Genomic DNA, 14,644 nt, shown 5'->3' on the forward strand with positions numbered 1-14,644 from the left:
TAAGCCCCGTAGTTGGTATTAAATGTTTATTTGTATGGAGGCCGTAGGTAATCTATGATTACTGGTCAGTCATGATGCTAAATCTATAGGGGCAGGTTTGGGTCTTGACAGAGTGGTATCAGAGCACGAGTTATGTCTCACTCACTTATCCATTGAGGTATAGAGAGTCCAGAAAAAACTTTAGGAATGCATTCATGTACATTGATAGGTTAAGTAAGATGACTTATGATTATATATGCAATTGCGTACATGACTATGTGTATATGTATATCATGCTTATTATAATACAAAGCTTCACATAGAAAATGGTGAGAACCAGAGGTGATGAAATAGAGGAGGCAACCTCCTCAAGACTGGATAGAATGGAACGAATGATGTAAGACATGGCTGAAGCCATAATACAAAAACAGCAATGGCAGCAACAACAACAGCAACCACCTCTCCCACATCGAATGCCTGTACCCCCTCCCGCTCCAGGGTGTCAGCCAGAGACCTGTACTGTTGCCTTGACTAGAGAATTTAAGAAGATGAAGCCACTAGTGTTTCATGGTGGAATTGAACCATTGAAGGATGAAGCTTAGGTGTTGGGAATTGAGAAATTGTTTGAAGTGTTTCCATGTACTGAAGTCCAGAAGGTGCAACTAGCTACATTCACATTGGAAGATGATGCAAGGTGTTGGTGGATGTTGGTTCAGAATGATAATAAGGATGTTTCTTGGACCCGTTTTCTGGAAATCTTCTATGAAAAATATTTTCCACAATGTGTATGGGATAGAAAAGTAGCTGAATTTATAGAACTGAAGCAGGGAAACAAATCAATTGCCGAGTATGAGGCTCAATTCACAGAATTAGTTCGTTTCGCACCTCACATGGTAGACATAGATTACAAGAAGGCTAGATAGTTCGAAGAAGGGTTACGTGACCCAATTCTAGATAAGATCAATGTACTCAAATTGCCGACTTATGTGGATGTACTTGACAGGGCACTGATAGTGGAAAGGAATGTGACCAACTGTAAGCAAAACTTCGAATGGAAGGGCAGAAAATAGAATTTTAACAAGGGGACCACGTCAATGAGTAAGAAGTTCAAGCCGGGGGGTTCTGGTAATACCGGTTCAAGCCAAAGTGATAACTCAATGCCAGCTTGTACAACATGCGGAAAGAAACATGGAGGTGTTTGCTATCGCACGATAAGGGCTTGTTATCAATATGGGAAGATAGGACATATGGCAAAGGATTGCACACAATCACGACCGTGTGGCAACCGAGGAGCCACAAGCTCAATTGGATCCGCACCCACAACGAAACCAGCCACAACACCGCCTACCCCAAGAAATGAACAAAGGCAGGGAAGGGTTTTTGCACTGGTCCTGGGGGATACTCAAAATATTGAGGCAGTGGTGTCAGGTACAATCTCCATTTGTGATAAACCTGCTTATACTTTAATTGATTTCGGGTCTACACATTCGTTCATTTCTATGGTGTTTGCTGAAGCTTTGAATAGACATATGGAAACATTGAATTATATACTATGTGTTGCATCACCTACGGGGGGATCCATGCTCTGTTCAACTGTAATTACTGCATGTGAATTATTTCTCGGGAATGCTACTTTGTATGCAGATTTAATACCTTTAGACATGGGACATTTTGATGTTATTCTGGGTATGGATTGGCTAACTTAATATTATGCAACTATTGATTGTGCCTCGAAACGAGTAATATTCCGACCTCCCGGGCAAGATGAAATCTATTTTGAAGGAAAAGGGGTAGTTTCACCACCATACCTTATATCTACTATGAAAGCCCAAAAACTAATAAATAAGGGTTATCAAGGGTATTTATGTAGTGTGGTAATTGAACCAGCGATAGACATTACTCTAGATAGTATACCAGTGGTGAGAGATTTTCCAGATGTGTTTCCAGAAGAACTACCTGGCCAACTTGTTGATAGAGAAATCGAATTCGTAATTGATGTAATATCGGGAACTCGACCAATTTCTAAAACTCCATATCGTATGTCTATTACTGAAATGAAAGAATTGAAAATTCAGTTGGAGGAATTGCTTGATAAGGGGTTTATCAGACCAGGTACATCCCCATGGGGCGCACCGGTACTTTTTGTTAAAAAGAAAGATGGCACACTCCGATTATGCATTGATTACCGAGAGCTCAACATGGTAACAGTGAAAAATAAGTACCCTTTGCCGCGTATTGATGATCTATTTGATCAGTTGCACGGGGCCCAGATATTTTCAAAGATTGACTTGATATCAGGAGTTCTTAGTCATGCCATTTGGGGTTACAAATGTGCCTGCAGCATTTGTGGATTTCATGAATAGAATTTTCAAACCTTTCCTATATGAATTTATTGTTGTATTCATTGATGACATCTTGATCTATTCGAAAAGTAAAATGGAGCATGAACGACATTTGAAACAGACCCTTCAAACACTTAGAGAAAAACAGTTGAATGGGAAATTCAAAAAGTGCGAATTATGGCTTGAAGAAATCGCATTTTTGGGGCACATTATTAATAAGGATGGTATATCTGTGGATCCTTATAAAATTGAAGCTATTATTAACTGGCCTACCCCAACTAATGTATCAGAAGTTCGTAGTTTTATGGGATTGGTAGGGTATTACCGAAGATTCGTTAAAGACTTTTCAAAAATTGCCGTGCATTAACTCAGTTGACTCGAAAAGGGGAACTATTTGAGTGGACGGACCAGAGGGAAACGACCTTTCAAGAGTTGAAAACAAGACTGACTACAACCCCAATCCTCACTATTCCCTCAGGTACAGAAAATTTTGTGATTTTTAGTGATGCATCCCATAAGGGCTTGGGTTGTGTTTTAATGCAGAATGGCAAGGTTGTTGCATATGCCTCTCGACAGTTGAGACCACATGAGAAGAATTACCCTACACATGACTTGGAACTTGCTGCAGTTGTGTTTGTATTAAAGATATGGCGACACTATTTGTATGGGGTCAAATGTGAAGTATATACAGATCATAAGAGTTTGAAGTACTTTTTCACACAGAAGGTGTTGAACATGCGTCAAAGGCGATGGCTTGAGTTAATCAAGGATTATGACTTACAAATTCACTACCATCCGGGCAAAGCTAATACTGTAGCGGATGCGCTTAGTAGAAAGAATGTGGGGAATCTTGCCTGTTTACTCACAGATCAAAGAGAGCTATTGCTGGAGTTTGAAAAACTCAGGATTGAAGTAGTGACTTTTGAACCAAATGGCTTGATAGCCACCATGTTCACCCAACCTGCTATTATTGAAGAAATTAAACAGAAACAGTTGGATGATGAGTTTTTGAAGAAGATTTGTGATGAGCTTGACACCAAACCTAAACCGGGATTCATAATTGAAGACTTTGTGTTGAAATATCAGGGGAGATTGTGTATCTCGAATGATGCGGATTTAAAAAGGAAAATTTTGAGGAAGCTCACAAGTCCGTGTTTACTATGCATCTAGGAAACACTAAAATGTACCAAGATTTCAAGCTAGTGTATTGGTGGCCCAACGGGAAAAGGGAAATTGCCGACTTCAACTCTAAATGCTTACAATGCCAGCAAGTGAAAGCAGAACATTAAAAACCAGCAGGTTTGCTTCAATCTCTTCCCATTGTAGCATGGAAACGGGAACATATCACCATGGACTTTGTTGTTGGCCTACCTCGGACACCTAGAGGTATGGACTCTATTTGGGTTATAGTTGATAGATTGTCTAAATCTGCTCACTTTCTTGCTGTGAGGACTTCATTTACTGCTTATAGACTTGCCACTATCTTCATTGATGAGATTATTCGACTGCATGGGGTTCCAATATCTATTGTACCAGATAGGGATCCAAAATTTGTTTCTAGATTTTGGCATAGTCTGCAGGAGGCAATGGGAACAGAACTGAGATTTAGTACAGCATTTCATCCACAGACCAATGGGCAAACCGAGAGAACTATTCAGACCTTAGATGCTTCGTATGTGTGTACTGGATTTTCAGGGAAGTTAGGAAACTTATTTTCCATTGGTCGAATTTGCTTATAATAACAGCTTTCACGCGAGTATTGGTGGGGCACCCTATGAGGCACTGTATGGCAGAAAGTGTAGATCGCCAGTTTGTTGGACAGAGGTTGGTGATAGAGCTATTTATGGGACTGAACTGGTGCAGGAAACGACCAAGAAGATCAAAATCATCCAGCAAAAGCTTAAAACTGCACAAAGTTGACAGAAAAGTTACGTAGATCAGCGAAGAAGGGACTTAGAGTACGAGGTGGGAAATCATGTATTCATCAAGGTGACCCCAATCAAAGGGCATATGAGATTTGGTAAAAAGGGAAAATTGACTTCTCGCTACATTGGACCGTTTCAGATTCTTGAGAGGTTGGGTCCTGTTGCATATCGTATTGCCTTGCCACCGGGAATGGAACAAGTGCATAACGTTTTTCATGTATCCATGCTTCGGGGATATCTCAAAGATCCATTCTATGTGATCGATTACCACCGGATTGCTCTAGATGAGGATATGATGTATGAAGAATGGCCCGTGCAAATCATTGATTGGCAAGTAAAGCAATTGAGAAACAAAACTATCCCTATGGTCAAGGTTGAGTAGAAAGAACATTACGAGAAGGAGGCCACTTGGGAGAAAGAGGAAGAGATGCGGCAACAATATCCACATTTATTTCCGTCAGAAGGTAACCTAAGTTTGGAGGACCAAACTTTCTAAGGGGGAGAGACTGTGACGACCTCAACCTCCAAACTAGTACATTATATTATTTAAATAAGTTTAATTACATGCTTATGAGCTTGATTGTGTGATTACATGTTTGATTCTATAATTATATGTTGATATATGGAATATCTGTTTAAATTGATAACTTAGAGTCGGAAATTGAAAGCCTAGATGACTTCGGAAGCAGAAATTGACTAGCCCAATAGGCTAATTGGAATATTTAGAATTTTATGGAGACTTCAATTGAAATTTGATTTGGATCAAAATGATTAGAATAAACTGATTGAATTAGTTAGAATTAAGCCTAATTGATTAATCCTAATCACCATTAATTAGGCTAACTTAATCACATCCTATATAAAGACCTAGCTAAGCTTATGAGCTCATTTTGTGTACACAACTCAGCTGAGAATTAAGAGAGGAGAGGAGAGTTCAACATTTAGAGGGAGAAAGAGGTGAATTGTAGAGAATTGGAGGGAGACTCAAAGATTGGAGCCATAACATTCTTGAATTCAACACTAGGTATGACACTCAACATTAATTCATGTAGATATGGCGTAAAGAAGTTGAATTCCTCTCATTTTTGTGTTCATTGGCATATCATTGAAGAAAAAGAGCTATGAATCTCAAGAAATGGAAGAATGAAGTTGAATTACACACATGCATGCACAACTTGACTTTGAATTCATGGAAATCCTACATGCATGGCATATTTCTACCTTAATTTGGAGAATCCTCCATGTTTTCATGTTTCTCATACCACTTGATCATGTTTTGAATATATTTTGAAGAGATATGCATCCAATTTGGACTAAACATTATTTTACAACTTGAAATTGAAGTTAATGATTGAGAATTTGCCATGATTTTGAATAAATGGTTTCAAATGGAAGTGTTTTCATGTTATATAATGATTCTCCATGTTTCTGTATCAAAAATGCAAGATTTGAGGCTTTGAATACCATGCTTGATTTTCAATTGCAGTTCTGGAAATTCCAAAATTCGTGTTGTCCGCTCGAGCGGAGAAGTCCACGCTCGAGCATGGAAGTCGAGCTCCCAGAAGTTTTCGAAATTTTACAGTCTGCTCGAGCAACCAAAGTGGCGCTCGAGCGAGGACCCTTTTTCTTCAGTCTTCCGCTCAAGCGACAGTAGAGCGGGAATTTAATATATCTAGTACTTTTACAGACCGCTTGAGCGACGGATGTCACGCTCGAGTGACCACCTTTGTTTTTGAACCCCCGCTCAAGTGTAGGAAGTTGCGCTCGAGCGGATACCCTATTTTCAGCAAAATTTTACCAGCTCTTTTAAGTGCATACTTGCATTCTCATGCCATTCCTTGCATTCTTAGCCACCTTTTTGGACACATATATCATATAATAAGTTAGAGACGCACAAAGAGAATTGAATTGGAATAAAATGGAATTTCATTTGTACTTTGTTATGTTCTTCGTTTAGGTGGACATCGACGCTAAGTGTCACCGCAAACTACTGTGAGTAATAACCTTATAAAGATATGTTCAATTATGTTTATTTTCGAAAGCTTTATTATTATCAGCATCAATTTATGAATGGGTTATTGAAACTCTAGTTCTTGTAGATGAATGAAGTTCCTTTTTTAAAAAAAATGTACCCATGACTCAACCATATTGACCCTTGCTTGGGGGAGATTAATACCATGGCATATTGACCCTTGCCTGGGGGAGATTAATACCATGGCATATTGACCCTTGGTTGGGGGAGATTAATACCATGGCACATTGACCCTTGCCCGGGGAAGATTAATACCGTGGCCCATTGGATAATTGGATACGATATTTTGATTAACCCTCGAGGCTCTATTGCTATAACAACATTATTATTGTAATACATGTTAGTTGAATGGCTATTGATGTTAAAATTTGTCATTCATAATATTGTCGAACTTCATTCATATAACCTCTTTATTTTGTTATTACTCATTGGGCTTTAGTTCACTATCTATTTATATATGTAATTGTAGGTTGGCAACCTGAGCATCAGAGTTAGTTAGCCCCAAGTTTACATGGGTCAGCTTTTTGGTGGAGCTTCCAAGTGAAGTAGTCAGGCTTGTATGGAGCCATGCTTGTCAAACCCCTTTTTGTGAGGTTTAATGGTTTTGTATGTAGTGCATAGTTGGGGTTGTGTTTTGTAATGACATGAGTTGTACTTACGTTGGATGTATATATTGATACAAACTTTGCTTAATAAATTTACTCTCCTCATATATGCACAGCTCAGTGGATGAACTCTATTACATTTTAGACTTCCGCTAAGCCCCGTAGTTGGTATTAAATGTTTATTTGTATGGAGACCGTAGGTAATCTATGAATACTGGCTGGTCATGACGCTAAACCTATAGGGGCAGGTTTGGGTCTTGACATTTGAGCTAGTTACAAACGGCGAGAAGTTGTTCATGGGAAATTTTGCAACTGGAAAATGGCAAGGTGGTCCTAAATATGACTTTGGGATAGGAACTGACTCTGAATGAAGTCATGTTTGTGCCGAACATTTGCAAGAACCTAGTTTATGTGGGTAAGGGGTATTTGTCAAGTGGTATGTTCAAGTTAAATGTAAAGACAATTATCGCAAAGATTAATGAGAATGTTTCATCTTCTATTTATATGCTTGAGTTTTCTAATTTATGGCATGGTAGATTAGGTCTTGTAAATTATGACTCTTTACGTAGATTAATCAAATTAAATCACATACCATCTTCAAGATTAATCCAAATTATAAGTGTGAAACTTATGGAAAAGTTAAGTTGACTAAGACTTCATTTCATCCAATTGAAGGAAGTTCTAAGCCTTTAGATTTAGTGCATAGTGATATGTGTGATTTGAAGTTCACACGAGCCCGTAGTGGCAATAAGTATTTGATTACTTTTGTCAATGATTGTACTAAATATTATTCTGTGCATTTGTTTAAAAGTAAAGATGAGGCTATTGATAAATTTACTCTTTATCAAAATGAAATTGAGAATCAATTAAGACGAAAGATTAAGGCATTGAAAAGTGATCATGGTGGTGAGTATCAATCACCGTTTATTAAGACTTGTGCTCAGAATGAGATTATCTACCAAACCACCACCTTACTCCCTTCAGTCTAATGGAATTACTGAGTAAAAAAGTAGAATGTTGAATGCAATGTTGATTTGTCATGACCTGAACCCGTGCCCTAGAGGTTTGGATCATAACCAGCCAGTAATTATGAGATTACCCGCGACTTTAGACAGAATACAAACATATTTAATAATAAGGGGGCCAGAAACAAAAGCAGGCAAACAAATTTTGTCCAATGAGCTTGTGCATAAATGGCATAAACAAAAACTTCTTAACTATTAATAACTCACACTCATACATACATAAGAGATTCCATATGTCCAAGACCATTCATACGTCATTGTTATACAAAAACAGAACTTATATATATGGACAAGGTCAAACATGACCAACAAAAGAAGACAGAAATTCAAAAGACAAAAGAAACAAAAGCCCCGCTCGTGAGGCACTCATGACAGACTTCACAAAAACTCGATAAACATCACTAGATCACTAAGGCTGGGCTGGATATCCCACTACTCACCTACATATATATATATATATATATATATATATAAGGAGTGAGAAAAAATCCAATAAATAACATCAGAGTAAAGAGGTTATATGAATGAGTTCTCATACTTGAATAAAATCATTCTCATAATAATTTCTTATCATAACAGAACAACCTTAGGTCCATTACATGACAGAACAACCTTGAATCCAATATAAATAGAGATTCAGAATAGAAATAGATCTTATTTATCAGAACGATGTTGGATCCAATCAATTACTGTTGTATAATGACCATTGGGTCAACAAATAACAGATATTCAGATTTATCAGATAATTGGAATGACCTTGGGTCCATCTTGTCAAATATACAGAATAACCTTGGGTCTATTTAAGATATACGGAACGACCTTGGGTCCATCATACATATTTGTGCCACATCAATTGCATTTACAGATATCATGTTGATCAGACAGATAGAAACTCATTCACACTTGCAAAATCATAAGTTCAAAACACATACCACAGTAGGATATACAGAGAATAGAGTAACTAAGAAAATATCTTTGCCAAGATATTACTCACAGTGATTCGGTTGTTGACACGTCCTCGTAGGTGGTTCTACATAATTCATAAACATACATACATTGAATTACATTGCTTAACCAGATCGTTCTTTAACTTATTCAATTCTTTTAAGTTTCATTCTAACACATAGATTCACTTCAGAGGCTCAATTCATGCCTAAGAAGGCTTAGAAAGGAATGAGAATGCACACGTGACCAGAATATGTCTTTTCAAGATTTGTTGAAACTGAACACTTCACTCGAGCGCAACATTAGTCGCTCGAGCTAGGCCACTTGGTCTGCAAAAGTATTGAATAGTCTGAATCTAAGTTCAATGTTCGCTCGAGCCAAGCTGCAAAATAAAAGGCAATCGCTCGACCAGTGACTTGGTTGCTCGAGCCAACTACAAATGTCTGCAAAAATACTAGATGCATGAAATGTCCACTCAAGCGACAGATTGTTCGCTCAAGTAATGAGGCAAAATTAGGGAATTTCCAGAATAGATTTGAACTTCAAAACATGTGTTTTTCAAATCAAAAACTTGCATGGCTTGGTCAAAACCTTGAAAACACTGAGAAACTCTTCCAAGAATATGAATACAAAGCCAATTTGTAAAATCAAAGCTCAAAGCTTCATGAATTCAAACTCAAATGACCATACATGTGTCAATTGTTCCCAAACTCTTTTCCAAAGCTTCAAAACATGCAATTCACTTCCAAAACCTTGTAAATCATGGATGGATAGATGATATAACCTTTAATTCAAGCTTAAATGACATGAATCATGCTTAAAATCATGAAACTCTACCAAATTATGCATGCATGTATGAATTCACTATAATTTCAACAATCTTAACTCAATTCTTGTATTCAATCTCATAATGCTCTTGAATTCAGATCTTGGTGACTTAATCTCATAAATTAAAGTTCAAAAGCTTACCTAAGGTCTTCAATTGAGCTTAGTTTAGCAAGTTCTTGAGCTTCTACTTCACAATATACAAGCCCCTTAGCAAATTCTTGAAGTTCAAGCTCTTCTCTCTCTAAAACTTGAGTTTTCTCTCTCTCTCTCTCTCTCACACACACACACACACACACACACACACAAAGTTTTGAGTGTAGAATGAGCCTAATTACCTCAATTAACATATATATATATATATATGTGTGCTTGATTAACTTAATGCATTATTCCTGGATTAATCTAGTTAATTGGGCTTAGGTTAATTAATCAAAGGTTTAATTTAATTTGTAACTCACTGAAATAATTAACATTAACCTATCTCATAACAGTGCTACAATTGATCAACAATCTCATATCTTCTATTCATTATATCTTTGATCATTACAAAAGATGACATATGCAATAAATATTCACAAAACCTAGATTCTGAATCTATAGCATATGGCATGGATACAAGAGTAAAAAGAGAAATAAAACCAAGTAACGAAATGCCCTAATGGCTATAACTTTTGTACGGGGAGCAAATATTCAGGCAAGCCTGTATTCCTTTCTTCCATGCTCCGTTTCTGTCCGATCACCTACGTGCACAACAGCAGTGAGCTACCCAGCGGTGTGTGGGCGAAAAACCCCTCCGACGACCAAGTTAGCACACACCTGAGGATAGAGAGAGTGAGGAGGGAGTTGAGTGTAAGTGTTTCTCTTACCAAATGTTCATCTGTCTTGGCATGGGGGGCGCAGACCCGCTTATATACCTTCTGCGCCCCAAATCTACTTCCATTCGTCTCTCGACACATGGTGCTGTTATCCCATCTGTCAGCACAAATCTTGCTGTACATTACCTAACCCAACTGCCAGCCCACTCTGCTGGGAGCTCGGCAACCGGGGTACAGCTTCACGGCCACCGACATTCAGGCTGCACTTCATGCCCACGTGTAGCAATAGCCGAGCTCCGTCCGTATCGTGCCCGACTGCATTCCGGCGAAGTCAAGCTTCGGAAAGGCCACGCCGATCAACCAAAGGGTTTCTTGCCGAGCTTCTGGGACGAGCTTCACTACGGAGCCAAAGGTGTATGCCTTCTAGCCGAGCAACGCAAGTTGCACGGTCACCACTGGTGCGAGGAGTTCGGCCACGGGCCGAGCGGCCCCAACTCCGGACAAGTACTAAGCTATCACGGCTCAACATGCCCTTGGGCCTTCAACATGCTCGGCTTTTATCTCGGCCCACTTCCGGCTCATAAATCTCCCTCTCAATTGCCCCTTAATTCCGTCCGCGCAAGCGTGACTGGGATTATTTATCCTGACCGGGGTAACACTTCCTCGGTCTTCGGTTTTGTAAGAAGTCAACCGCGCTGGTTTTCTTGCTCGGCTCCTTGATTCACTCGGTCGACGCCTCGTCTGGCCTTCCTGTCTCTTCAACTCTAACGCTGCCATTAATGGGGGCACGTGTCAATCTCTTATTGGTCCTCGAGCAGCCAACCCAACCGTCCCCTCAAATTTGAATTTGGGCGGCTTCTCCCCCTCTATAAACATACCCCTTCTCGCTTCCTTTCATTCCTACTGCCTCTCTTCAAGCCTTCGACGTTTCAGAGCTCAAGCTCCCCCAGCAAAACTTCGTCCCTGCCATTCCTTGCATTTGTGCTTGAAGAAGTAGGCCCTACCCTCAACTGGTAAGTTCCTTGAACCTCGTTTTTGCTATTTCAGTCGGCATTTCACATATTAGGGCACTAAATCCATAGCTTTTAGGACATAGGCACCCAAAACCGTCCCTAACCCTTCACTCTCCTTGTTGTTCTTCATTTTCTCTGATGAAAACTGAGGATCTAGGGCGGACCGGGCTCCACGTCTTCCTTTGATCCAAAAAATCATTCGGACCGAACAAATACGCAGTTTGTCCCAACCTTAGTAGAAACCGGGCTAACCAAATGACTTGGCCTTTCAACCGAGCTAACATCTGGTCCGCTTGGGCGACCGAGCTCCTTGATTAGCTTTTACGGCCGAGGTGGTTTGGCACTCTTCATGACCGAGCTAAAGTCAAGCTCGCTTTGCGCGATCGCGCTCCCTCTCACACTTGTCATCCTTTTCCTGCAGAGTCCAAGGGGACCACTGACCATTACTGAGGCTCTCAAAGACCGAGCAGCCATCAATCACCAGACAGTGCCAAACCTCCTCAGCCCAGCCAAATTAGACGGTTTCACATGGAAAAATTTTGTTTCCTCGTCGATAATCCGGCTGCGCTAGCCGCGTTCAGGAAGGAGTACGGTATCCCAGCCGACGTCCACCTTGAGCTTGCAAAAATTGAAACAACATCTTGGGGCAGATTAGAACAGTGCCCCTTCACCGTGTTGTCTATCATCGAAGGGGGCCTCCGCTTCCCGGTCAACCCATTGATGACCGAATTTCTACGCCGAACTAGGCTTGCACCCACACAAGTATCAGCAAACACTTACCAAATTATCAACGGCGTCCACGAGCTAAACAACTGGCTAGGCACCAACTTAGGTTTAGCCGAGATACTGAGGCAATACAGACTTGGGCACACCAGCGATGGCCTTGCTTATTATTTAAAAATCTGATCGAGAAAAGAAAAACTAGTGACCGGCATCCCAGATAAAGACTTACACGACGATGACTTTTTCTGGGTGTCTGGCAACTATGAAACAGCCGACGTACGGGGCTGGTCAATTAGCAAGAACTTCAGTTCCACAAGTAAGCCGTGCTAATTTGCTCGGTCAGTTGCCTTTCTCCAATATTCTGTACTTAACCATTTTTCCTGTTTCCTTTGCAGCGATTCAAACCTTACAAGCCAACTACCAATATCCCAACGTAGAAGCCATCCAGACCGTGCTCCACTACAGCCACCGGGATTGTAACGAGCTGCTCAACTACACTCCAACTTATAGATATTCACTTCCACACCGGAGCAAAGTGACAGACTTTCTCCGTGCTCCATCACCTCCTCCAGACCCAACTCTACCAGACGTGCCGCTAATCCGATTGACCGAAGAACAAGAGATGGCCAAATAATGCCGCATCAAGAACCTCCTCACAGCCACTTTAACCGAGATACCGAGCATCATTACCCACCCTCCAGCTGCCGGTCAATTCAGCGGCATCGTGGTTGCCTTGGCATCTCCAGCCGCTGGGCAGGCCAGACAAGAGACTCGCCGGGCTGGCAAAAGACCTCGCGCAGACCCATCTGCCGAGCTGGTTGCCGAGCTAACCACCGAGCAACCCGCCGTCATCGCCGACCCCACACCATCATGGCGACCGCAACTAAAGCACTGGGGTAAAGACATCCCGGCTAACGCTTCTGTCAAGGGCGATAAAGAGCACTTGCTCGCCTTCAACCTTTCAAAAGCCCTTCTGCTACCGAGCGATGTGGTTGGCAGCGACCACGTCCCTGACACCCAGTTGGTGAAATCCGCCGTGAAGTCCATGACCAGGGCAAGAATCTCAATCTTCTATTGAAATTTTTACAAGTTTTTGCACGGTTTCTTCTCTGATCAAATTTTCTTCTTACAGGCCATCCAAAAGCAACACTTGGTCATAGAGCGCATCCATCGACTGCGGCAAAAGGCGAATGACACCACCAGCCAAGTCCAAAGCCTTCAAACCGAGCTTGGCCGAGCAAATTCCTCATTTCAAATCGCCAATGCTGACAACAACAGGTTGTTCAGCCAGCTTGACGAAGCCGAAAAGAAGAGGGATGAGCTCCAGGCCGAGCTGGATGCACTCAAGAAGTCAAGGGAGAAGGAGTACAAAGATGCCAACAACGCCGGCTTCAAGGAAGCTGAGGACAGCTACAAGAAGCAGGTCTTCGCAACTCAAGACATTTATTTCAAAGCGGGCTGGAAGTCTGCCTGCGAACATCTCGGTCAAGGTCCTGATACCGACGTGTTTGCCACTCCGCCGCCTGCCTTCCTACCGACCTATCTCGTTCCATATGCCAACGATGTCTTAAGCGCATTACAGGCTGAGGCCGAGAAAGGTCTTGAAGAAGAGGCCGAGGCAGATGCTGAGGGAGAGGACCGCCAATAGCAGGAGCAGCCCGGCCGAAGTGAGCCTGGTGCCCAAGACCAATCTCCAACGGTCAACTTGGAGGCAACCGAGAATGAATTCACCAACCTTTCCCCCTTAGCTTAGCTTTCTTTTTTCTTTGTTTTTTTGCTTTGCACATGTAACCGGGCTCTCTGCCCCTCATTTTTTACCTCTTTTTTCATTAATGAAAAAGATCTAGTTTCACCAAGTGTTTGCATGGTCCTAAAGCTGAGTAACTCCAACCAGACAAAATATCTCGACAAGACAAATTTCATTAATTAACTCATATAACTAGAATAAATCATCTCGGTAGTACACCCTGAGTTGAGCAAAACATCAAGTCTTTCAACCGGATTAAACATCTCGGTTGAGAATACCTAAGTTGAGCAAAACATCAACTTTTCAACTAGAATAATCATCTCGGTTGAGGCGAACTAATTTGAACAAAACATCAACTTTTCAACCGGAATAAACATCTCAGTTGCCTAAGTTGAGCAAAACATCAACTCTTTCAACCGGAGTAAACATCTCGGTTGAGAGTACCTAAGTTGAACAAAACGTCAACTCCTTCAACCGGAGTAAACATCTCGGTTAAGAGTACCTAAGTTGAACAAAACGTCAACTCCTTCAACCGGAGTAAACATCTCGGTTGAGAGTACCTTAGTTGAACAAAACGTCAACTCTTTCAACTGGAGTAAACATCTCGGTTGAGAGTACCTTAGTTGAACAAAACATCAACTCCTTAAACCGGAGTAAACATCTCG

The 14,644-nt window shown here is 41.0% G+C and overlaps 1 protein-coding gene across 1 annotated transcript; it reads left to right on the forward strand.

Moving 5' to 3' along the window:
* The first annotated feature begins 3,056 nt into the window (after positions 1-3,056).
* Positions 3,057-4,628, forward strand: LOC145813069 (uncharacterized). The gene is made up of 3 exons (XM_082908332.1): positions 3,057-3,468; positions 3,858-3,997; positions 4,386-4,628. Exons 1-3 carry the CDS (start codon positions 3,057-3,059, stop codon positions 4,626-4,628), a joined length of 795 nt encoding a protein of 264 aa, XP_082764458.1.
* The last annotated feature ends 10,016 nt before the right edge of the window (positions 4,629-14,644 follow it).

Source organism: Camellia sinensis, chromosome 15 (assembly GCF_055761805.1).
Source record: "Camellia sinensis isolate YWXY chromosome 15, ASM5576180v1, whole genome shotgun sequence".
Taxonomy (NCBI): Eukaryota; Viridiplantae; Streptophyta; class Magnoliopsida; order Ericales; family Theaceae; genus Camellia; species Camellia sinensis.